Raw genomic sequence first — 24,207 nt, 5'->3', positions numbered from 1 at the left:
ATGCGGCTGGAGAGTGTCACTGCCATCCCAGGACAGAGACCCCCATGGGGGGCCTCAGTCCATCCTGCCAGGACCCTGGGTATGGGCGGGTCAACACCACGCCCCCATTTTACAGATGAGAATGTGGACGCTCTGTGGGGTAAGGATGCTGCTCTGGGGCTTCGGCTGAGCTGAGCACTGAGGTCTCAGTGTCCCTCCAGCAGGGCCCTCTCTGGGCTCAGGGGCAACAAGCACACATGGGAAGGCAGGCAGGAACGGGTCTTTATTTAGCAAACTCACATCCGGTGTCTACTCTGCAGGAGGCTTTGGAGCCAGAACCCAGGCCAGCACCGCCCCCTTGACTGGTCTGGGGAAGCCCCGACAGCCTGACACCCCCCATTTTATTTCTTCCCGAGCATCCCTCTCTGAGACATTGAGCCAGTTGGATGGGAGGACTCCCTGGTCCCCCACAGCTGGCCTGAGTCCTCCAAGCTCTGCAGGTGGGGAGGAACAGGCAAGACAGCTGTCCCAGGGGGTTTCTGCAGTGGGGGGGGGGGGGGTGAAGGCTGTGGGAGGTTCCTGAAACCTCTTCCCCACTCCTGCCTGTGGGGCCATCGCAGAGCTGCAGAATACCTCTCCCTGAAGCCCTCTGGACTCCGCAGCCTGACCTGGAAAATTCGGGATGGAAGTCCAGTCTGACAGGAAGGCCTCCTGCCCATCTGATCCTGTTGTCCTAGCTCCTCCCTCACTTCACAGGTTGGGGAGGGGGGCTGCAGAGGGGGAGGGGCACGGCCCAAGATTACCAGAAGGAGTGGAGGCAGCACTGGCAGAGGGCAGATGGAGGCTCAGGATGTGGCCAGAGCCACGGGCACGGGAGGAACTGGGAGACGGGACATCCTGGTGACTCAGCAGGGACTGGAGGGTGGCCAGTGGGGAACAGGCTGGCATCACAGGCGCCCAAGGGACGTACAGGTGGAGGGCACGGGCGGAGCTGGCGAGTCATCCCAAGGCAGGGCGACTGGGGTCCTGAGAGGGCTTCTCGGGTGCAGCAGTGACAAGGGGGACTCTGGGTGCAGTCTTGCAGCCTAGGAGGAAGCCGTCGGGGGGCAGACACGGTGGGCGGCAACTAGCACGCTGAGTCCCTGCCGGCCTGGCCTCAAGGCTCACCTGGCCACCAGGCGGGCAAAAAGGAAAAGAGAACAGAAAAACCAAAACCACCCCAAACCCGCTCCGGGAGGAAGGCAGGCCCACGTCACTCCCCAAAGCCGAACATCTCGGCTTCCTTCTCCTTCCAGAAGGCGAAGCTCCGGTCGATGTAGCCACAGATGTCCTCGCTGTTGAAGCTGCCCCGCTGGGGGCCGGACCCCAGCCTCTGTGCTGCGGGCTCGGGGCCGCCGGGACCAGCGTGGGGCAGGGGCCTGAGCGGGGTCAGGCCAGACTTGCGGCCGGGCTCCGCGTCCCGGGCACGACCACGGCTGGAGCCAAAGAAGCGGGCTTTGATGTCCTCAAAGCCATCGGTCCAGGCACGGCGGCCAGCGGCCACCTCGTCGGTCACAGCCTTGTGGAAGGCGCGCGCCGCCTCCCAGCCGTGGGCGCCCAGGTGTTCGAAGACCTCGAAACACAGCAGGTGGCGCATCTTGCGCTCCTCGGCCGGCAGGTCGCACTCCAGGAGCTGGAAGTAGCCCAGCATGAAGAGGTCCAGCGTGAGGCTGCTGTAGGGCACGGGCGCCCCGTCCACGTGGGGCAGGAACTGTTCAGGGGACAGGGGCCCGCGGGGCCGCCGGCTCAGCCGCCGCAGCTGCCGGGCGGGCACATGGGCCAGGACGGCCTTCCAGTGGCCCAGCAGCTGGGCGATGACGCTGCGCTGCTGCCAGAGGCGGCTGGGCCGTGGGCTCCCGCTGGGCAGCGGGGAGGGCATCGGAGGGCCCCTGGCTGCCTCCTGCCCCCGCAGCCCCGAGCGCCGGGCCTCCAGGGTCCTGCAGGCTGCCGTCTTAAGTGCCGGCATGTAAGCCGACTTCTTCCAGTGGCTGAGGAAGAGGGTGACAATGCGCTCCTTGCGGAGGCTGGCCAGGTCCGAGCCTGGCACAGCACCCACCTCCGACAGGGCCTCCTCACAGCTGATGCCCGAGTCGCTGGCTTCCTCCGTGTCGCCCGACCCGGGGTTCCCTCCGATCGGGCCGCTACAGGGCGGGGCCGGGGCAGGCCAGCAGCCCCTCGGGCATGACCCCGGCTGGGTCCCCAGCTCGCAGGGGCCAGGGCTTGGGGTGCAGGGCCGGCCGGGGGCTGACTCAAAGTTGCCGCGTAGTGTCCGCACAGACACCCCACACTCTTGGATCTCACGCTGGGCCTCGCTCCTAGGGGGGCTGGCCGGGGCTGGCCTGTGGGCCTCCCTCTGGGCCTCCAGGGGGTCCCTCTCCTCGCCCTGCACCAGCCCGTTCACGCCCTTCAGGAGCAGGGACAGGCTACGCACCAGCCGGGCGACGTGGCTGCACCAGAAGGGCAGGGGCTGCCCGCCGGGTGTGGCCTGCGAGGCCCCGTCCTCGGAGCCCCGGGGCTCGGTATCCGCGGCCTCCAGCCGGGGCCCCGGGGACAGGAAGCGGCTGTTGACAGTGATGCTGACCAGGGGCGCGGGCAGCAGGGCCTGCAGCTCGGCCGCCAGCCGGCCCAGCTCGTTCTCGTACTCCTGGCAGCGGCGCCGGAGCTGCAGGTCGGCGATCTGCTTCTCCAGGTACACCAAGTCGTCCTCGGTCAGCAGCTCCCCGAAGGGGCCCAGGATGGCCTGGTGCGTCTGCGAGTACCGCCAGGCTGCCTGCTCCATGGCATCTGTGTGCCCGCCATCGTCCTGGACACAGGGAGGGGAGGTCAGCGGGGACGCAGCCCACATGGCATGCTCCTGCCAGACACAAGCTCCCCTGGGTGGCCTGGCCCCAGGGAGCCCTGGGGACCCTGGCTGGCCCCTGCCTGGGCTCAGAGGGTACAGGAGGTGGCAGGCCAGCCCCAGGCCGCAGCCCGAGGCTCAGGGCAGTTCTCACCCCAGGAAGAGCCAGCCTTGCCCTCAGAAGAGGCAGGGGTGCCTCTATTCTGCCACCCCCGAGTCCTCCTCCTCTCCTCCGTGGTGAAGTCAAAGACTGTCCCCAGAACCCTCTGGATCCCTGCACAGGATGTCCTGCGGGTGGGCAGTGTCCCCTACGAAGGGCAGCCTCCGAGTTCTCATGGCGTGTGGCCAACCTCACCCCAGAACATCACCCCTTGGGGCTTCCCTGATGCCAGGATACAGCCCAACTCCCGTGCTTGCAGTCTGTGAGAGACGCACACAGAGCCTCCCAGCTGGGGTCCCTCTGGGTGGCTCCGTGCCCACCCGCTCAGTCCCCCGAGACCCCTGAGGGAGGCCCTGTGTCTGCCCCGTCTCACAGGTGAGGGGCCTGAGCTCCTGCCTGGTTGCCAAGAAGCCAGGTGGGCACTCGGCACAATAAGCCCCTACGAGGCCCGGGGCAGAGAGGGGAGACTGGGGAGTGTTCGGATCACAAGCGTCAGGCTGGGAACTCGCAGCCAATGGCCAGGCTGTGCCCAAGCCCATCCCCTGCCCCTTCGGCCTGTTTTCTCAGTTTCCCTGAGTTCTTCACACACCCTTGGCTCTGCCCTAAGGTCAGCTTCTAAAAGGCCTCCGGGTTGTGGCAGGACCCCCCACCCACTCCTGCCTTGCTCCACCCCCAACCCCAGGGGCATCCTGACAGCAAGGACAGGCTGGGCCATTAGACCAGAGCCGCCCAACACTTCTGAGATGAGGGGAAGGCATGCCAAAACCCCTGCAGGAGCCATTCATCAGAAAGTGCAGCTAACTCAGGCGCAGGGGGTTTTATTTCATTTGAAATTGCAGCTTTAAATAGCTGCAGCTGCTGGGACAGATTGAAGGCAGGAGAAGGGGATGACAGAGGATGAGATGGTTGGGTGACATCACCGACTCGATGGATATGAGTTTGAGCAAGCTCCGGGAGTTGGTGATGGACAGGGAAGCCTGGTGTGCTGCAGTCCATGGTGTATCAAAGAGTTGGACAAGTTTGAATGACTGAACTGAAGTGAATTGAAATAGCCACAAATGGCTGGCCTTATGGTACTGGCAGGGCAGCTCTAGACCAAGGGTTGCAGAATACATCATTCAAGACAAAGCCGCACCCCGTCAGGGTACGACTCTAGAACAGCTGTCCACAGGGAGGCCAGAGGGAGCCAATTAAAATCCAAGTCAGACCAGAGCCCTTCCCTGCTCAGATTCTCAACGGCTCCCCGAAGGTCCTGTAATGCCTGCCTGTCGCCTCTCCCTCACCTCCGCGCGGCCTCCTCCTGCTCCTCACTTGGGCCAGCCCACCCTGCCTCCAGAGCGCTCACTGTTGCCTCACTCACAATCGCTTGTCCCTCATCCCCGGAGGGCTTGCCCCTCACTTCCGCCTGACTCCCGCTCAAGGACACTCTCCAGAGAGGCTGCCCCTGAGCACCCGGACAAAGCAGCCCCCTCCCCTTTCCACTGCCTTCTCTCCATAGCAGTTGGACCCTCCCTCCCCGCACTCCCCACCCCACCCCGCCGACATCCCCAGCACAGTTGCCCAGGCACCCCGCCTTTCCTGATGGAATGGAAGCATTAACGGGCAAGGCTGGTCCCCTTCACTGCCGAGAACAGAGCCTGATATGCGGTGGGCACGACATATAAATCGTGAGATCAAAGTAACACTTGGGCAACACATCCCCAAGGCAGGTGAAGGGGCACTGCTCGCAGCCCTCTGATCTGGTTCAACCTCATCGTCTGGCAGAAGAGGAAGCTGAGGCCACAGAGGGACATGCAGTAGGGTACCCGGGTCTCAGGACTCGAGGTGTGGGCTCAGGAACCCACCTTCCACGTCTACCTGCCGGTACTAAACCTCCTGCCCCGCCTCTGCCCTCTACACCCTGGTTCCACCCTGGCCCCGCCCACCTCCAGCGGCGCCACGCCCCTCCCCGGCCCCGTCCAGGCATGGCCTCGCCCCATGTCTGGCTCCACCCCACCTGGCCCCGCCCCACGACTGATCCCACCCCACGCCTGGCCCTGCCTCGCGTCTGGCCTCGCCTCCACATTGCCCCCGCCCCCACTTGGCCCCGCCCCATGCCTGGCCTCGCCCCCACATTGCCCCCGCCCCATGTCTGATCCCACCCCACGCCTGGCTCCGCCTCGTGTCTGGCCTCGCCCCAACACTGCCCCCGCCCCATGTCTGGCCCCGCCCCCACCCTGGCCCCACCTTGACGGACCTGGGCCTCTGGCGCTTCTAGAGCTGTGCCCAGGCGCGCCTGCAGCTTCCGCACCATCACCTGCCGCTTCCACTCAGGGATGGGTCGGCCGCGCTCATCCCGCGTGGGTACCAGCCCGTCGAGGTCGCCCAAGGGCATCCCGTCCAGCTGCAGCGCGACCAGGCTGTCCGGGGCGGCCCCCGCCGCCGTCTCTGCCCCCTGTGTGCAGGCAGGCAGGTCATTGGAGGAGGCCCGTAGGAACCTGCAGTCCAGGAGCGAGCGGAGGGGAGGGCTGGCCCGGAGGAGCACAGCTGCGCGAGGAGGGGCGTGGGGGCTGACCAGGGAGGACAGAGGAGCTGACCACTACCGCACTCCCAGCCTGTTCAAGTGTGAGGCTTCGAGCGCAAGGGCCCCCTGTCCCTGTAGGACCCCGGTATGTGTGGGGAGGCTCGCAGGCTGAGAGATTCCCTCCTTCCTTGGTACATGACGGAGAAGAGGTTGCTTAGAGCATGCCATGTGGATGGGGAAACTCCTTTGGGGAACAGCTGCATGGACAGTCTGGTGGTCAGTCGTGGACTGCAGGACTCGTCAGAGCCTTTAATGTGCTGTGTGCTGTGACTGCACTTGCCAGACTTGCACAGAACATCTCAGGGTCTGGGAGCTCCCAGCCTCCGGTCAGTGAAAGGGTAGGCTGGATGTGTAAGGGACTGGTGCCCAGAGAGGAGGAGGGGGAGGTGTGGCCAGTGGGAATCTCCAGGGGGTGGTGGGGGGCAGACAGCAGTGGGCTGGCTGCCCCCAGAGTGACCTGGCCAGGGCCAGCGTAGGAGACATGCTGAGAGGCCAGCTGGGTTTGGGCTGGGGGCCCTGGAAGACAGCGGCACGGCGAGGGCACTCACCGTGGGGACGGCCATGGCACTGGCGGTGACCCTCGGGGTGGCCGTGTGGGCTGTGTGCTCCCTCAGAGGAGGCTGGTCTGGCTGGCTGGGCCAGGCCGGGCTGAGAGATGCTGCTGCCGGGAGGAAGTGGGAGCTCGTGTCGGAGAGGCCAGGGGTGGGGGGCAGAAGACCCCAGACCTGGGCACAGCCAGCCTTCCTGAAGGACCACTGGACTGGGAGCCAAAGGCCCAGCCAGTCCCCTGACCAAGTGCCCTGGGCAAACTCACTCATCGCTGCGATCCCATGGGTGTCCATGGGGCCAGCTCCAAGCCCGGCCAGCTGGGAAGCCTACATTTTACCACCTCATCCCAGCGACGGCCTGTCCTCCCTCCCCAGCTGTCCTACGGCCTGCAAGGAGCTAGAACGGGTGTAGGGTCTGGTAGTCCGGGGACCAAAGGCAGCCCCATCAGACAGCAAACCTGTCCTTTTATGACTCCTTCCTCCACTGCACACACACACAAGCACACACACCCCTACGTGTGATTATATAACCACCACCCATTCCATGAAGCACACTTACCTCACTACACACGGGGCCTGCTGACATTTTTCACGCTATCCCATTCTACTTCATTTTGATAAATGCTGGTCACAGCCCCCCTAGTGGGTGGTGACCTGCGGTTTGAGGACCGCGCCCCACCCCCGCCCCCTGCTGGAGTCTCAGGAACAGCAGTGGGCAGAGCCGACCTCCGCAGTCCCTCCGGATGAGCTGAGGCCCAGAGCAGGCACGGGCTGCCCGGGACCCCAGCGGCAGGAGAGCTGGGCTGCAGGGGCTCGGAGCTCACAGAGACGCTGGAGGACGGGGCAGGAGGCGGTTTAACTGTGGTCATGGAGCGCTCTGTGCTCACTTTAGCAAGGTGGCAGGACGTACGGAATCCGGGGAGAGCTGGGGGCTGGCCGCAGCCCGGGCCTTGTGCCCTCTGCGCCCAGCTGTCCAGGCCCCCTCGGAGGACCTCAGAGGGGAGGCCAGCAGGGCCCAGTCCCTGACCCCTGACCTGGGCCAACACCCCCCGAGGACGCATTTACTCACGGGTGGGGCTCCCGAGGCCTGCGCCCCCACTTCTGCCATCCTCCGGGGGATGTCTGGCGGCCGACAGTGGAGGAGGGGGGAACGGCGGGGGCGGGGGGGTCATCAGGAGCGGCACCTGGGGGCAGACAGGCCTGGTCAGTGGGAGGCGGGGGGGCGGGCCTTGACTTGGGCTGCCAGGTGGGGGTGGGGGGGACCCAGCCCTGGCCTGGTCTCCCTGGGGTGGGGCTAGGAAAGGGAAGTGTGCAGGGGCGAGGGGAGGTACCCCTGGAGGTTATGCCCCCCGTGTCTCTCCACCCTTGTGGGCACACATACCTACCCCCACTGGGTGAGCCCCAATCTCAAGGCCCAGCTCGTGAGCTCCCTCTGGAGGCAGCTTAGCTCTGGGCTCTGGGTCAGGGGCTGGCGTCCCCCTCGTGCTCAGCACTCCTTGGCCTTACAAGGGACATGTGTACACACGCACACCTGCGGGCACACGTGCCCATTCACGTGCATGCACACACACACACCCCCTTGCCAACTGTCCCCTGACGGTGCCAAGACAGACTGCCCGGACCTGCGCCTGCGCTCAGCCCTGGGCACAGAGGGAAGCCCAGCGAACCTGGACGTGCTCTCAGCACCGCACCTCAGAGCCCTGGTGCAGGGCCCAGGCCCACCCTCCAGTCCTGGGGAGCCGGGGCCAGGGAGTCCACGTCTGGGTGCAGGGGCCCCCACACTGCAACCCCACATCTGCCCCAGGTCTGCGGCACCCCCACCATCCCCCCTCCCCCCAACACTGACTGGTGGGCAACCGGGAAGAATCCTAGACCTGGAGGCGTCCGAACCCCATCCCCCGTCCCCAGCGCAGCCGTGCGAGGCCTCCGCTCTGGCCTCTGACCAGCAGGCACCAAGACGGCTGGCCGGGCCTGGCCAAGCAGAGACTGGGGCACACAGGCCGCCTTGTGTGGAACTGCCCTCGCTGTCTGCCTTCCCAAGCCCCCCCTCAGGTGGCAGAGAAGTTTTCCACAAGGATGTGAGCCATCCTCCAAGGACTCTAGAGGCAGGCTTGCTGCCTTTGGGTTTAAAGCTGAGCGTCGCAGGCGGGCGGACTCCGTCTTGCAGGTGGCTTGTCTCCCAGCTGCCCCCCTGGTCGCCCTGATGCCTGAAAACACACGCCCGCCCCAGCTCGGGGCTCCAGCAGAGAGGGCCACCACTCACCCTTGACCGTCAGACCGAAGTGCCTCAGCCTGCTCCCTCCCGTGGGCAGCGATGGTGGGTGAGGGCCTTGGGGCCCCCAGGCTGGCACTGGAGAGAGCCCCGGGCCAGGCAGAGGAGCTGGATCAAACCTGCCCCACAGGGACGTGTGGTTTGGGCCCAGTGCTGGCCCCAGCGTCGAGTGGGTGGCTCAAGCCATGGCTCCATTCAATATCCTCTCCTCTCCCTGTCCTGAAATCCTTGATTGGTTTCTAACAAGAAGCCCATGTGTCTGCTTTGCGCGGAGCCCTGCCCGTGACAACGTAGCTGGCACTGCTGGGGTTAAGTCCCTCGTCCGACTGAGTGTCCCCAGCTCCCCTGCAGGTGGGCCGGGTCCCTAACCCCCCGGACAAGGAGGCGCAGGTGTTGGGTGGCCGCCCCGGCCTGGGGAAACCCCTCAGAACCCCTGTGGCTACAGCCACTGCCGCAGGGCCCTCTGTCTCATCCCAGGACCCTCTGCACTCCGGGGCCACCAGGAGGGGAGCCTGGGGCCCAAGCGCTTATCTGCCCGTCGCCGGCGCCTCCTACCTCTCTCTGAAGAAACTGGTGCCCGGAGCCCAGGAGCCCGGCCTTGGCAGAGCGTCCACCAGCCCCCAGGCCTGGGAGGACCCTTGGAGGCAGGCACTGGGCCCTGAGTGAGCACAGGGAGCTGAGCCGTCTGGAGCCCGGGGGGTGTCACAGCGCCCACCCCCGGGAGCAGGAGGCGTCGCATTAATATTTGAAGGCACAGGTGTCAGGTGGCCTGGCGGGCTTTGGGCTGGTGTGGGATCCCTTACCACCAGGCCTTAACCTTCCCCCAAACAGGGGCCGGGGGAGCAGACCCTCCGGAGAGGGAGGGGAGACCAGAGCTCCTTGGTCGCACAAAAGAGACAGCACAGAGGGGTCAACCAGGACAGCCCTCAGGCACAGCTGGGGAAACAGATTCGGGGAGGCAGGGCGCTTTCTCAGGGGTCCTCGGTGGGGACGGGACAGGGCTGGGACCGGAATCCTACTTGAGACCACCCCCTCCTTGCTCCTGCCAGCACTGAGCCCCTAGAGTCACTGCTCCTTCGGTCCAGGCCCACCAGCCATGGAGGGAGCGGCAGGCGGGTGGGCCTCTGGGGGATGCCCAGCACCAGTGGGGTCCCTGGTACCCCCGCCAAGGATGCCAAGCCCTGGCTTCTGCTCGCCCGCCTGCCTTGGCACAGGGGACCCAGAAGGAAGACCAGGCTGCTCACACTGGCTACAAATCAGGGGGCGCCCGGCTCGGGGCTCCGGACTGTGACACAGATCTGCATGCAACAGCCATCCGCACCGGGATCGGTCACCCCGGGACTTCGGGGGGCGGGGTTCTGACAAAACACGACACCTGCTCCCTGCCGTGTGCCACAGACCTGGGACTCTCCGGTCTTCCAGTGTCCACAACGCAGGCATGAGGTGGCTTAGGAGCCTGAAGGAGGGTTGAGTTAGACCCCAGACCTGACGGCTGGGGAACCTGGTGTTGATGGTCTGACGGACAGAGCAGGGCTGAGCCCCAGGCGCTGAGCCTGACAGAGCCTCCCTGGCCGCCTCCGCCTGGGAGCCCTCGGGGCTCACCATATCCCTGCACCCCCAGTTGAATCTGCTCTCTTGGGTGAGGGGAAAGGGCCTCCCATTCCCGGCAGAGTGCAGGGCTCAGCTGGGGTGGAAGGAATAACGGAAAAGGCAGGACATTGGTCCAGGGCCCAGGGGAACAGACCGTGGCCCCAGAATATCGCACCAGCAGCCTGGGAGGCTGCATGCCACGGGTCCCTGAGGCCAAATTCTGCTGCAACTCTCCCCAAGGAGAAGCCCCGGGGAGTCGCTCAGCGTCCCACAGGCCTGAGTTTCTCTGCCTTTGCTGGGACTTACCGGGAGCCCCTGGCAGGGCCCGGCGCACCGCAGCACACGGACCTCCTTGCTGCCGTTAGCATGGTGTCAGGAGGATCTCTGAATTTTAACCAGGATGGGGGTCCGCTGTGGCGGCCCCTGGTAACGGAGTATCCAGGCCCTGGGCGCTAACCGACTCTACGGGACCTGGGGGAGCGCTGCCAACCTCTGGGGTCCTGACAGCTAGGCGCGTCCAAGGTTGGTGGTCAGCCGGCCTTGGGTTGGTGACCTGCCGTGGTCCGGTGTCTCTTTTTCTGTGTTTCTGATGAGATTTGAGCAGCGCCACGCCTGCCATGCATTATACATGGAGGACCGCTGTGGCGAGCCGGGTTACAGGCCTGTAACGCCACCCGGGCCGAGAAAATCATGACCCACAGATGGGTGCTGGACACCCAGGCACCACGGCTGAGATTGGGTTACGGGCTGCCCTTCCCCCGGGGAGGAGCAGTCTGCCTCAGGGAGCCCCTGGCCCTCTCTGGGCCTCAGTTTCCCCATCTGGACAGTGAAGGGGTCTGAGTGCCCCTCTAGACCCGGGGGGGTCAATTAGCCACTAAACTGGGCGCTCAAGGTGCACCTCCAACCCCCGGCGAGGCTCCTCGGTTACGTCACACAGATGAGAAAACCGGGGCTCACGGGTGCTCAGGGCTCATGAGTGTCGCTGGGCCGAGAAGGGTCATGCCAGCTCTGGTAGACGTGCGTACAGGGGTGGGGGCTGCGAGCTGAGAGGCTGGGCTTGCCCCTGCGCGGAGGGCTGTGCTCACCTTCCCGATGGCTGCTCCTAGCTGCGGCGGCTCGGCCGGTCTGTCCCTTTCACCCAGCCCACGCCCTGGAGGTTCGGGGTGCAGGGGGCCCCCTCTAGCCACTGCCCAAGACCTCCTCACTGTGCAGAGGTGACCCCAGGCCTGGGAAGCGGAAAGACGTGGCCAGGATCGAAGTGGGGCGGCGCAGGCAGCGGGGGGAGCATGTGTCCAGCCTCACCCCCCAGGCTGCCTCTCCTGGGACCCACGACGCCCGGGGGGCAGAGGCAGGTGGCGAGGTTGAGAGGAAAAGACAGGCTTTTGCCACCTCCTCCGAGCCCAACACAGGAAGAGGCCGCGCGGGCGACCTCTGGATATCGTGTTTCCATCAATATTGCATCAGCCCCAGCCTCCCCCAGCGAGGTGGCCCCAGCTGATAGCCTGCCCTCCTGCGGGGCCGAGACTGAATGTGAGGGGTCGAGGGTGACTCCAGACAGCCCCGGGTGCAGCGGCTCACAGGGACGAGCTCATAGCCTGATGAGCCTGCCCCTCTGCCACACAGGTGGGGCAGGTGGACGGGCTGGATGCTGCGGGCCTGCAGGCCGGGTAGGGAGGCTACACGGACCACCCAGGCCGGCGTGGGGAATCCCAAGCGGATCGCTGCCTCATATCCTGTGGTGACACCAGGGGAGACCGCCAGCACCAGAAGGAACCCCAGGAAACCCGACATGGGCTGGTCCCCACAACCCCCAGTGGAGGGGTCAGCAGGGCACCCAGAGTGCCCACCCCTAAGAGAGCTGGGCAGAGCGGCCAAGAGGGGTGGGCTGGTGTGCCAGGGCCTGGGGAGAGGGGCTGGGCACAGAGATCCTGCTCGGACAGAAGGCCTGGCTGTGGGCACTGCTGCGTGGGCTGGGGGCAAGCCGGGGACCCCCAGACAGGGGCCAGGAGGCACCTCCCTGTTAGCAGAGGGGTCGCCCAGCCCACCTCCAGGCTGGCCCCAGGGCCCACACAGAGGCCGGGGACACGGGTGCCAGGCCGTCCCCAACCTGCGGACCACGGAGCTCCGTCTACCACACCAGGAACCCGCAGAGTTCCCCCAACTTCTGGAACCCAAGCCAGGAAGACAACTCTTGTCAAGCAATAGCCAATCGAAAGAAAGTATGAAAGTGAAAGTCGCTCAGTTGTGTCCAACTCTTTGTGACCCCATGGACTATACGGTCCATGGAATTCTCCAGGCCAGAATACTGGAGTGGGTAGCCTTTCCCTTCTCCAGGGGTTCTTCCCAACCCAGGGATTACAGCCAGGTCTCCCGTATTGCAGACGGATTCTTTATCAGCTGAGCCACCAGGAAAGCCCAAGAATACTGCAGTGGGTAGACTATCCCTTCTCCAGGGGATCTTCCCGACCCAGGAATCCAACCGGGGTCTCCTGCATTGCAGCTGGATTCTTTACCAGCTGAGCCATCAGGGAAGCCCATAGCCAATTGAAGGGTCAGTAAATAGTAAACAGATTGCTTCAAGCAGTGACTGCAGTTCCTGTGTCTGAAACTAGGCTACCGAGACAAACCAGGACTCCAACACATGTGCCCTGAAGCACCCCCAGCCCCCAACCTCTGGCCACTCTGGTGCGGGTGTTGGGCAGTGGAGACTGGCTCTCTTGGTGGTGGCCGGGTGAGGACCATCCCACTGGCCCAGGGCCGGGGAGGAAGGCGGCTCTGCCTCCGTTGTCCTGGACACTCCGGGGGAGACACCCCGAGGGAAAGGGAGGCGCGGCAGCCCGGGGTGGGACCCGGCGTGGGGGGCACGGCGCCCCTGTGGGCCTCAGTGTTCTCACCTGAGTGGGGGGCCAGCCGGTCCCAGGGACAGCTTCTGAAGGGGTGGCCAATACAGAAGGCTGAGGCAAAATCTGTGCAGGTTGGGACGCGTCGTCAGTCACCGCCCGGGGCCTTGCTGGGGGGCTCTGGGGGGAGCTGGCTCCCCACGTTGACGGAGCTGCTGGGCTCCCCCCTGCACACCTGCATGCCCACTGCTCCATTGATTCAGCAAACATGCATGGCCCATCGTGGGCTGGGGGCCCGGCACATGGGGTCCCTGCCCTTGCAGAGGCGAGGCTGGGCGAGGTCATGTGCCCAGATGGGAGCCTGCCTGAAACTGTCCCCTTCTGGGCTGCACAGGGCTGGCCCGCCTCCTGAGGTCACATCGCCCGAGGACCCGAGACCCCACTCCCACCCCCTGGGGTATCCTCAGCGCGACCCAGCCGTCTGGCCTGAGTGTGAGCATGGGCTCTGTGGCCTGGGTGGAGGGCAGATCTCAGCGGAGCTCCAACCACGGCCCAGCCCTGGGCCCCCTTGTAGCCCCGGTCCCCTCACAGCCCGGGGCCAGGCTCTCCCCTGCTCCCTCCCAACCACGCGGTGTCCAGGTGAGCTCCCTGGCCATCAGCACAGGGGGGCCTGGGAGGGAAGGGGCCGCAAGGCTCACCGGCCGGGTGCTGTCCCGCAGGTACTGGGCACAGTCTCGGTGGCCGTGGTACTCCGCCAGCTCCGCGGCAGTGTAGCCGTCATCATCCCGCAGGGCGGGGTCCACGCGGTGGGACAGCAGGGTCTGGCAGCACTGCAGGAGGGGGGCAGACACGTGACCACTGCCAACTCCCCGCACCCCCCAAGCTGAGACACGGAGGCCTGAGCCCCCACCCTGACCTGGCACGCCCTTTCCTGGCGGCATGGGGTCCCACAGGCACCAACACCCCGAATCCGGGGTGGGAGCCCCAGGCGCCCTCGCTCGGAGGCTTGCTGAGGGCCCAGATGGTCAGCAGGGGGCACAGCGGGACTCCAGCCAGGCCGCCTGACCCTGACTTCGCCCCTGCAGCCCAGGCCTTGGGTTTAAATACGGAGCCAGCAACTCCTGGAGCGGTGTCCGTTCTCACACTAAGAAACTGGGGTGCAGAGGCTAAGAGAGATGGCTCCGCCCCCAGCTCTCCAGGCTGTGCCCTTGCCCACCTCGCCCACCTCGCCCACCTCGCCCACCTTGCCCTGCCTGCTCCCTGGCCTTCCGCTCAGGCCTGGTGCTCTACAAGCCCCTCCTCTTGGCTCCAGGCCCAGGGTGAGCTCCGGGGATCCTCACTCCATCCCCGATGTCTCCATCTCTGAGCCTTTGGCTCCTGTGCTGGTCTCACATGCCCCCTCCCCGGGTCAGGCTGGCGCTGGGCCCCCAGTTTCCCTCCTGGCTGGGCCCCCGGGACCAGGAGGAAAGGAGGGTGGGAGGCTCAGCAGCGAGGAGCAGAGGAGAGGATGAAGCGTGGAAAGCGAGAGGAGACTGGGCTTGTGAAGGCCCTTTGTGAAGGAGGCTGTGGTGGGGGTGTGTGGACCGCAGGAGCGGGCTGTCTATCTAGAGCCTGGGGGGCAGGGGTCACAAGAGAAGCCGAGTGGAGCGCGAGGCACTGTGGTGTGGGGCCTGAGCCTAGATGGGTCTGGGGCAGCGGCGCTGGGGACAGGGAGACGACTTCACCGCAGTGACGGCCACCACAGCGGGCGCCTGTGAGCAGGGGCGGGAAAGCGGATGTGGACTTGAGCAGAGCGGTCTGTGCCAGCGCCTCCATTTTCCTACAAATCTGAAACAACTCTAAACTCTTCTAAAACAAGGATTTATCTTAAAATACAGCGTGGTTATTATCAGAGAAATGCAAATCAAAGCCACCATGAGGTACCACCTCACGCCAGTCAGGATGGCTGCTATCAACAAGTCTACAAACAATAAATGCTGGAGAGGCTGTGGAGAAAAGGGAACCCTCTTACACTGTTGGTGGGAATGCAAACTAGTACAGCCACTATGGAGAACAGTGTGGAGGTTCCTTAAAAACCTGGAAATAGAACCGCCATATGACCCAGCAATCCCACTGCTGGGCATACACACCACGGAAACCAGAATCGAAAGAGACACGTGCACCCCAATGTTCATCGCAGCACTGTTTATAATAGGCAGGACATGGAAGCAACCTAGATGCCCATCGGCGGATGAATGGATAAGAAAGCCGTGGCACATATACACAATGGAGTATTACTCAGCTATTAAAAAGAATGCATTTGAAGCAGTTCTGATGAGGTGGACGAAACTGGAGCCTATTATACAGAGTGAAGTAAGTCAGAAAGAAAAACACCAATACAGTATATTAATGAATATATATGGAATTTCGAAAGATGGTAATGATGACCCTATATGTGAGATGGCAAAAGAGACACAGATGTAAAGAACAGACTTTTGGACTCTGAGAGAGAAGGCGAGGGTGGGATGATTTGAGAGAATAGCACCGAAACATGTATTATTACCATATTTGAAACAGATCGCCGGTCCAGGTTTGATGCATGAGACAGGGCACTCAGGGCCGGTGCACTGGGATGACCCAGAGGGATGGGATTGGGGAGGAGGTGGGAGGGGGGTTCAGGATGGGGAACACATGTCCACCCATGGCTGATTCATGTCAATATATGGCAAAACCCACAATATTGTAAAGTAATTAACCTCCAATTAAAAGAATTTACAAAAAAATAAAATTAAATAAAATACAGAGTGGCATGGGGTGATCATATTTCCGGGATGATCATAATTTTCCAGAACTGTTAACAACTTTAAGACCCAACAGGCGATCAATAATGCATGGACTCTGCTTCCATCCTGGTTATAGCACAACCAGAGACATGGATATGAGATGGACATTAGACAGGCTGGATAGTAGATGGCATGGAGACGTTATCGTGGGACTTCCCTGGTGGTCCAGTGGTTACGACCCCACCTGCCAAGGCAGGGGGACATGGGTCCGGTCCCGGGTCCGGGAAGACCCTTCATGTCTCAGGGCAACTAAGCCTGTGAGCCGCAAGTACTGAGCCCGAGTGCTGCCAGCACTGAGGCCTGCGAGCGCTGGAGCCGGGCCCGCAGCAGAGGTGCCACCGCGACGATGAGAAGGCCCTGCACCCCAGCGAGGACCCACTCCCACTCGCCACAAGCGGAGGAAGCCGGAGGGGTGGGGGCAGCAGGGAAGCCCCAGCACAGCCCAGGCAGGAGGAATTTCCACAACACAGAGACGGAGGAGGGCGGTTCTCAGCTCTGAGGCTTGGGTTCCTTTCCTTTCCCGCCGAGCGAGCAGGGTGAGGGCCTCATGAACCCTTGGCTTACCTGCTGAACCTCCTGGTCCCCTACAGAACACTTCATTTGAAAAAAGATGATGCTGCTTAAAAATAAAGTTGGCAGGGTGCTGCTCTGGCCACCCTCAGGATTGTGGAGGCCGTGGCTTGTGGGGGCAGGATGCTGTCTGAGCTACATCACGCTGGCTCAGGGCCCTTCCGGCCACCCGCGGCCTTCCACCCCAGGCCCCTCTGGACGCCACCCCCACCGCCTTCTCAGGTACAGGACATGAGGGACCACCCCAGGCCCCTCTGGACGCCACCCCCACCGTCTGCTTGGTGAGCCCATGGGGCTGAATGCTGGCCTGCAGGGTGAAAGGAGGGGGTGTGGCTGGGGGGTGGGGGGAGCAGGAGGGGGCCCTCAGGGCTCCTGAGAGTCAGGAAGAAGTGTTCAGCCTTGCTGTTTAGCATGGGGGCATCACGCCTCTCTCTGATTTATCAGAAGGACTGCATGCCTTCCTGGGACTTTCTGTGCTGTTCGTGGGCCACCTGGGCCCAGGAATACTTGAGGTTCCAGCGGGAAACAGCTGTCCAGAACCAAAGTCCAAAATGGGATACCGGGCTGCACCTTGATAAAACACCCGCCCCCTGCCCTCGACTAGCTTCTCTGGGCCCATGTGGGCGGCGACTGGGGGCCACGGGAACACTGCAGGAAGACCCAGGAGACATTGCAGATGCACTGACCCACTTTGGAGCCCTGCCGGGTGGTTCTGGGGGGAGCGGGCAGAGGAGTCATCCCACGTGCTCGCCTCAGACGCACTCCGCTCAGACACGGCCTTGCCTTCGCAGGAGGTCCTTGGGCAGGGCACGCCGGTGCAGGGCCAGCGCTCACGGCCGGGTCCACTCCCAGGGCTGGGCCTCAAGTATCGGAACACCGACCCTGCCCACTCCAGGTTTCCGGATGCTGTTTCCTGGGCCACGTGTGCCCCTAGGTTTATCTGGAGCACAGCGAAGGGGCTGACCTCACACCCCCACGGGGCCCTGCTCCCAGGCTGCTCAGAGCAGGGGACCAGCAGACCCCCTCCTGGGAGGGCCAGCAGGAAGACTGACCCCTGAGCTGGCACCCGGGGAGTCTCTGAGCGAAGGGAGGCGTCCCGCGCTGAGGGCAGAGCACGGGCTTTATTCCCAGAGAGATCTGAGTCTGAGTCTGCATCCTGGGCAACGGCTGCCCCTCTGGGGCTCGGTTTACCTGTCTGTAAAAGGGGCTAATAATGTGTACCCCACAGGGCTGTGTTGAGGGCTCGGTGACTCACTCGCAGGAAGTGGTCCAGGACTGCCAGCTCTCGGAGGCTCCTCTGCCCACCCCCATCCCCCAGCGCCTTACCTCCATCTGCCCGTTCTCCGCTGCATCGTGAAGGGGGGTCCCCCCCCAGGAGTCTCTCATGATGGGGGCACCCATCAACAGGAGCCGGTCCAGAATGGGCGTGTGGCCGCCCCGAGCAGCGAAGTGCAGGACAGTGGCCCCGTCATCATCCCGAGCTGTCAGGCCGACGTCCGTGAAGGTGACCTGTGGACGGAGGAAGGGGGACGGGCCAGATGAGGCCGGACGGGGGCAGCCACTCCCCCCTCGGGGCAGGGGGCCCTGGGGACAGGGCTGGCTCCTCTTGTGCGCCTCGGGCAGCCTGGGTGGGGGGGCAGCGAGCTCGGTGGTTTTACTGCGAGATTCCACAGCCCCCAAACCTGCCCCAGCCCAGATCTTAAGCTGAACACCCCCAGGGGTGTTCCCACTTCAAATAAAGAACGCCTTTGGGCAGCACCCCAGGGCCAGTAAACAGGTGTTTGCTGATGAAGGGAGGACCTCCTGGCACCAGGCCTGTTTGCGTCCTGACTGTTACAGCTCCAGTGCCAAGATGCAGGGTGCTGGGGGGCGCGCCCCGTCCCACCAGCAGCCTTCAGGCCAGCCCTCCTCACAGCCCTTGTCGGCCCTGCTGTGAGGGCACCCGTGGGCTCTGGCCCAGGCCCCCAGCCTGGACCGCGTGCCCCCAGGGCAGCCACGTGACCCCTGCCAACGTGAGGCCGAAGGGGCTCTTCTCCCGCCTTCCCACCGGAAGGGCCAGTGCACGTGGCGTCACCCCCTTTTTCTCCCTTTTCCTGCTTTGAACACGGCCAACCTTCTCCAAGAAGGCGAGGCCAGGAGAACAGCAAGGATGTGACCGGGCGTGAACACCCTGCAGTGTTTCCCACGTGGAAGGGATAGCCTTTCGGTGGTTTAATTCCCGGGGCACTGCAGCCAAACGCTGGCTTATCCGACATTCAAACGTGTCTGTTAGAAAAAGGACAGCGAGCTGGGAGGAGAGCGCCTCCCAGGGGAGCGGGGCCCCAGCCCTGAGTGGGTCAGCCAGGCTGGATGCTGCACCCTCTGCCTGTGGTCCATCCTGCAGGAGGCGGGGTGGGGAGGCCCATCTGGAAGAGCCTTTCTGGCCCTGGGACCCTCGGCCACAGCTGCTTCTTCCTGGGATGAGCCCCTGTCAGGCTGCCCGGTGGTGGGGGGTGCTGTGTGGACCTGCCTGCCAACACCACCCCTCCGCCGCCGCCCCTGGCTCCTGGGCACCCCCGCCGCTCTGAGACACCGCGCACCCCGCTGACTCACTCCCGCCATGTGTGCTGAGCACGTGCCGCCTTTGTGCCCGCGGCCAGGCCCGGCCAGGACTCAGGCTGCCACAGCGCTGGGAGTCCAGGTCTGGGGACAGGCACCTTTCTGAAGTTCACCATCTGAACTACAGGCGAGACGATGGAAGCACAGCTCCATCCGAGGGCCAGGGCAGGGCCAATGCCTGGAGCTTTCTCCCGCGAGTGGGGCTGGCCTGTAGGAGCAGCTGCAGAAGGGCGGCTTGGCTGGGGGCGGGGGGGGGGAGGGCGGGCACAGCTGGTGCAAAGGTGGGTGCTGGCGGGTGCTCCAGGGGCAAAGGGCCAGCCTAGGAGAGGCAGTGGTGAAGGGAGGCCAGAGCCAACTGCTAGGGGCTTCTGAAGCCAAGGTGAGTGGTGGGAGGCCAGAGGAAATCACTCCTTCTTCCTTCCTTCCTTCCCTCACGCAGCATCCCCACAGCTCTTATGCCAGGCACAAGGAGCGGAGCAGCTGGACTGAGTCCCTCCCCAGCCACCTCTTGCCCTTCTACCCCTCCCGGGAGAGACCTCCCCACTTTGACCCTTGATCGGGTAATGGAGACCCTCTCCATAATGGAGACCCTCAGAGCGCCCAGACACCCCACAGGCCTGGTTTTCCAGGGCGGAGGCGGAAGTCCCCAGCCCTGGAAAAAGTCTTGGAAGAAGGCATCCTCCCCCATCTAGTTCACTCTGTGTTCTTTCTGGAAAGAGGCCCAGATGGTGCCTCCATGGGTCCAGAGGGAAGAAGAGTGGGGCTTGTGGGGCTCCCCTCAGGGTCTGGGAACACCCCCCAGGGTCTGGGTGGCCAGGCATGGACAAGTGGCCAAACAGCAGGGCCAGGCACTGCCTGTGCCACCCACCCTGAGAACCTGGACTCCCACCAGGACTCCTCGGGGAGGGGTTGGGAGAGCCCGCAGGGGGTGCTGCACACCCCCAGGGTCCTGCAGGGGCGGGTCCAGTCCACGGCCACCCCCAGTTGAAGCTCCCCGCTGTGCCCTAGACTGGGTCTGGCACGTGGATGCTCTAAGGCGCTGCAGGCACATCTGATCCGCCCACCACCCCGTGGTCCCCGAACTTCCTGTGGGAGATCGGAGACCCAGGGCATGGCGCCTCCGCCCCAGCCGCCCCGCTTGCTAGGCGGGAGCAGGTGCCAGCCTCCGCGGACGTCCCCCACGCCCTGCGCGCGCACCCCAGCACCCCCTTACCAGCCAGACGACGAGCGAGTAGTGGCCGCGGGCGGCGGCGGCGTGCAGCGCGCTCATGCCGTCGAGGGCGCGCAGGTGCACGTCAGCGCCGCAGTCCTTCACCAGGAACTGCGCCAGGTGCAGGTGGCCCTCCTGGCAGGCCAGGTAGAGCGGGGAGGCGCCGCTGTGCGTCCGCCGGTTCACGCCGCTGCGGGGGAGGCCGGGCTTCAGAGCGCGCTCGGCCGGGGGTCGCGGGGAGCCGCTCCGGCCTAGGGCCCAGATCGGGGCGGGGTGGCCCGGCACCTGGCTCTTTGCGGCCACCCCCTTACCCGCCCAGCTTGTGCGCACCCCAAGGAATCCAGCTCCCTCAACTTGCCATCAAGCTGTGCGCGCTGCCGGGGGTTGGCCGGCAGGGGTCTCCTCTTAGGGTGAATGGCCCAGAGGGCTGTAGTGGGCGGCTCAGGGAACCTCCGGACCCGGGGCCTGCTCCGTGCAAGGGGCCATTGTGAGCAGGATACTAGCCCTTCCCAGCGCTCGGCCAGCATCCGTATTCCAGGCCCCCCCGTGTGGAGAGACTGGGGCAGGGTCGTCAGGTTTCCGCATCCAGCCTTGCCTACATACGGTCACGGGGTCAGGCGAGTTCTCGGTCCCCCTCTGAACCCCTGCAGGGAGCAGGAGCCCCCTCCCCCAAACTGGACCCCACCCCTGTTGACAAAGACTTCCGCTCGGGCTCCTGCCGTCTCTGCCTCTGCCGGTGGGCATGTGGGCCCTGGGGCAGCGTCCCTGTGCATGTGTGTGTTTTAAAGTGAAATCACCCGGTTTTCAAATGACAGAAAGTACTTCTAATACTGCCAGTCTGAGAGACACCCTGCGGCCGGCCAGGCCCGGGGCAGCCAGTGTGGACTGTTTGGGGAAGACACGCAGAAGCGAGTCTCAAAGGCCTTGGAAGGGAGGTCGGGACGGGAAGGCGCAGGAACAGCAGCACTGTCGCGGGGGGCGGCCAGGAAGGCCGGCCAGCTAGCCAGAGCCCCGCAGGAGAAGTGTCAGGGGCTCGGGGGAGAAAGGCCAGCTCAGGTGAGGGGTGGACAGAGTCCCTCTCCCAACCAGGACAGCCGTCCTGCGGACAGATGGCCGCGGCAGGCCACAGACGCCGCACCCGCAGACGGTCAGTTACACGCCCGGGTGTCTTCCGTGGGGCTAGGACCGCAGCCGGGCCCACGACGGGGGAAGGGTTGGTGGCCTGATGCCCCCTGCCCCCTCCTTAGCTGGGCCGGTCCCCTCCCTGTCTGTTGGCCTCGCCCAGCCGCCCACTCGGGGCAGTGGGACCGGGCGTGTGGAGGGAGAATCCAGGCCCCCACCTGGGGGGCTCACTGCCCCCAAGACCAGTGTTCACTCTGCTCCCTTCCAGACGCGTGAGCGGCATGAGGGCTCGTCCTCCCCTCCCCCCTCCCCCTCCGCCTCCGCCCCGCCGGCCCCCTCCCCCAGCCCTCCCCTGAGGCCCACCCCCTCCCCTCCCCCTCCGCCCACCCCTTCCCCCTCCCTCTCCCAAGGTCCGTTCATTCCCCTCCCCTCCCCATCCCGGGCCCTGCTCCCTCCCCTTCCCTCATGAGGCCCCCTCCCCGCCGCCCGCGCCCATGGGACACCCCGCCAGGCGGCGCCGCAGCCCCTCACCTGCGGTGGGCGGCGGTCAGGAGCTTCAGGCAGGTCAGGTCCCCGCTGACCGCGGCGTGGTGCAGCGGCAAGGCCCCCTCCAGGGTCTCCAGTGTGGCCGCGTGGCCCTCGTGGAGCAGCCAGTCCACCAGCACCGGGTGTCCGAAGCGGGCGGCCAGGTGCAGCGGGGAGACGCCCGACGCGTCCTGGTCCTATGGAGGCGCAGGCGGCCGGTGAGCGGGCGGCGGGCCGGACCAGGCTTGCCGGGCAGCCGCCTGAGACCGCACCGCGCGGACCCGCGGGAGAGCTCCCACCCCTCCACCTGGCTCCAGCGCGGGGGTGCAGAGGGGTCTCCTGGACTGAGCCAGGCCATCTGCTCGCGGTCAGCAGCAGGGCCGGGACCAGTCAGGGCTTTTGGGTCCAAACCCCGGGTCCTGCACATGCGAGCCCCCTCCAAGCTGCAGTCCCGCCCTTCTCGCTCTCTGCTCGCCGGGGAGGCTCCACTAGCCCAGCTTGCTGGCCCAGGGCTGGCAGCCTGTCCAGGGGTGGTCCAGGGGCCTCTGCCCCACCCTCACTCAGCGCCCACCCTGGTACCCGGGCCCTCTTGCTGGGGCGCTTCTGCACCGCGGGCACCCGCACACCTGGGTGTTCTCCTGGGCTCTGGACTGGCCCTGCTCCCACCCTCGGGGCTGTGGGAAGAGCCGCTGAAGGCTGTGTGACCCGTGGGTCTTCCCTCCCCTGGGACCCAGTGCTTCTCTGGGCTCCGGGAGGACTTCCTCTCTCCATCAGAGCTCGCTTGCCCACACCCACTGGGCCAGCAGGGAGAGGGAGAGGCGGGCAGGAGAAATTTCCGTGGGGAGACCATCACTGAGCCCCAGAGCTCCCACCGTGGTCCCCCAGCATCCGGGGTGGGCCAGCACCTCCTGAGCCCCAGTGCCTGCTGGGCTTCTGTTTGCCCGGACCCTTTTCTAGACCTTTGGAAGCAGGCCCCACGGATCAGGCTTGATAAGAAAGAGACCCCAGGAGACCCCCCACTGGCAAGGCCGAGTGCTCTTGGGTGGGGGCGTTGGGTGAAAGGACGAGAGGGGCCGCTCTGTGCTGGACGTTGGGGAATACCAGGTGGTTCAGGGGGCGTCTGTGGCTTCTGAGAGCTTTGTTTGGGGCTGGGGAGGGGCATGGGGTGGAGACACACCACTGTGTGTGCTGTGGGAGTCCGGTGGCCATTCCCCCCAGAGCAGCAGCCCAGGGCCCTGGGGAAGCCCGGGCTCCAGACCTGGCTCTCGGCTCGCGCCTCCCCATGGACGCGGGCCCTGCACCCTGCAGCCGCCGTTGCTGCGCCCCGCTCACCTGCAGACCGCAGCCGCCGTGGCGCACCAGCCAGCACAGCTCGGCCAGGCCGCCAGTGGCCGCGGCGTCGTGCGCGGGGGTGGCCCCGTTGTGGGCCCGCTGGTTGCCGGGCAGCTTGGCTCGCTGCACCAGGAACCTGACGCAGGCCAGGTGGCCAGCCCGGGCGGCGTGGTGCACCAGGCCAGCCCCCAGGGCATCAGTGACATGCGGGCCCAGGGTGCCCGCCTCCAGCAGCTGCTCCAGGGTGGCCAGATCCCCGTCCTTGGCGGCCGCGAGCGCCCGCTGCTCCTCCATCCTCCGCCCTGGCCACCCAGCCGGCTCTCCGAGGCTCACACAGGCCCGGGCTTCCTGTTTCAGGATGGGACGCAGCTCGCGGCTCCGGTTACCGATAAGCGCGCACAGGGCAGATGGGAGGCGGTGGGGGTGGGGGGGGATAGGCCTTGGGGACCGGGCCTTGCAGCCCTGCCCCAGCCACTCCCGGGGCACCCAGAGCAGGGGAAGGGCCCGCATCAGGTTTGGGTAGGAGGTGGGCACTGCCCTGTGGCTGGACCATGCCTCCCCCTCACGTGGATCGAGGGCTGGGACGGACTTCCCACGTTGAGTGGGTATTCACAGTTAGTGTCCTTTCCAGGAAGCAGTCAGCTCCTGAGAGTCTGCTTTCTCCGGGCAGGGGACAGCCTCCGAACGCTGTGGTGGGCCGTGCAGAGGCCGCTTAGGAGACCCTCCTCCCGGGAGGGCAGACCCATCCAAGCGAAGCCCTTTCTAAGCATTTGGGCCGTGTCAGCCATGGGCACCCAGGCCTGCTGCCCCCTGGGAACGCTCTCCTGGAGCCTGGCCTTGGCTGGCACTGGGGGCTTCACGCACTGCTGGGCAGCAGTGGCTCTGCAGACCAGTGACGGGCACAGGGCCTGGCACTGGACAGGAAGGCCTCTGAGAGGAGGGTGAGAGTCTCAGGTCCCCTGCCCTACCCACCCTCAGCCACAGGGACTGGAGTTCATGGTCCCAAGCTCATTTTCCAGAGCTGCCCAGCGTCTTTTCCCAGGCTGTTATCTGCAGTGGGGCTGGACACCCACAGTGCTTGCTGGTGAACTCGGGGCGCCCCAGCCTCTGCCTGGAGCCCGCTGGGTGCTCACTCATGTCAGGGAGCTGCCTTGTGGGGCTCCTGCAGACACGGTCTCAAGCTGAAGCCCTGGAGATC

The 24,207-nt window shown here is 65.1% G+C and overlaps 1 protein-coding gene across 7 annotated transcripts; it reads right to left on the bottom strand.

Annotated features, from left to right (window-relative positions):
* Positions 1–243: 243 nt before the first annotated feature.
* ESPNL (espin like) lies at positions 244–24,207 on the bottom strand. 7 transcript variants are annotated; one of them, XR_234148.5, is made up of 11 exons: positions 23,010–24,207; positions 21,684–21,874; positions 20,034–20,220; positions 17,549–17,731; positions 13,529–13,660; positions 12,885–12,956; positions 7,198–7,312; positions 6,129–6,241; positions 5,254–5,451; positions 783–2,821; positions 244–647 (listed from the first exon to the last, which is right to left on the bottom strand). XR_234148.5 is itself a non-coding variant. In XM_005204988.5 (10 exons), exons 1-10 carry the CDS (start codon positions 23,517–23,519, stop codon positions 1,232–1,234), a joined length of 3,291 nt encoding a protein of 1,096 aa, XP_005205045.2. In that variant the 5' UTR covers positions 23,520–24,207; the 3' UTR covers positions 244–1,231. The 7 variants fall into 7 exon arrangements, 6 of the variants coding, with proteins under 6 accessions (XP_005205045.2, XP_005205046.2, XP_059740562.1 ...); XM_005204988.5 differs by having other exon boundaries at positions 244–2,821; XM_005204989.5 differs by having other exon boundaries at positions 244–2,821; positions 6,129–6,238.

The sequence above is a fragment of the Bos taurus genome, chromosome 3 (genome assembly GCF_002263795.3).
Source record: "Bos taurus isolate L1 Dominette 01449 registration number 42190680 breed Hereford chromosome 3, ARS-UCD2.0, whole genome shotgun sequence".
NCBI classification, from domain to species: domain Eukaryota; kingdom Metazoa; phylum Chordata; class Mammalia; order Artiodactyla; family Bovidae; genus Bos; species Bos taurus.
This window is presented reverse-complemented; position numbering and strand designations above follow the sequence as displayed.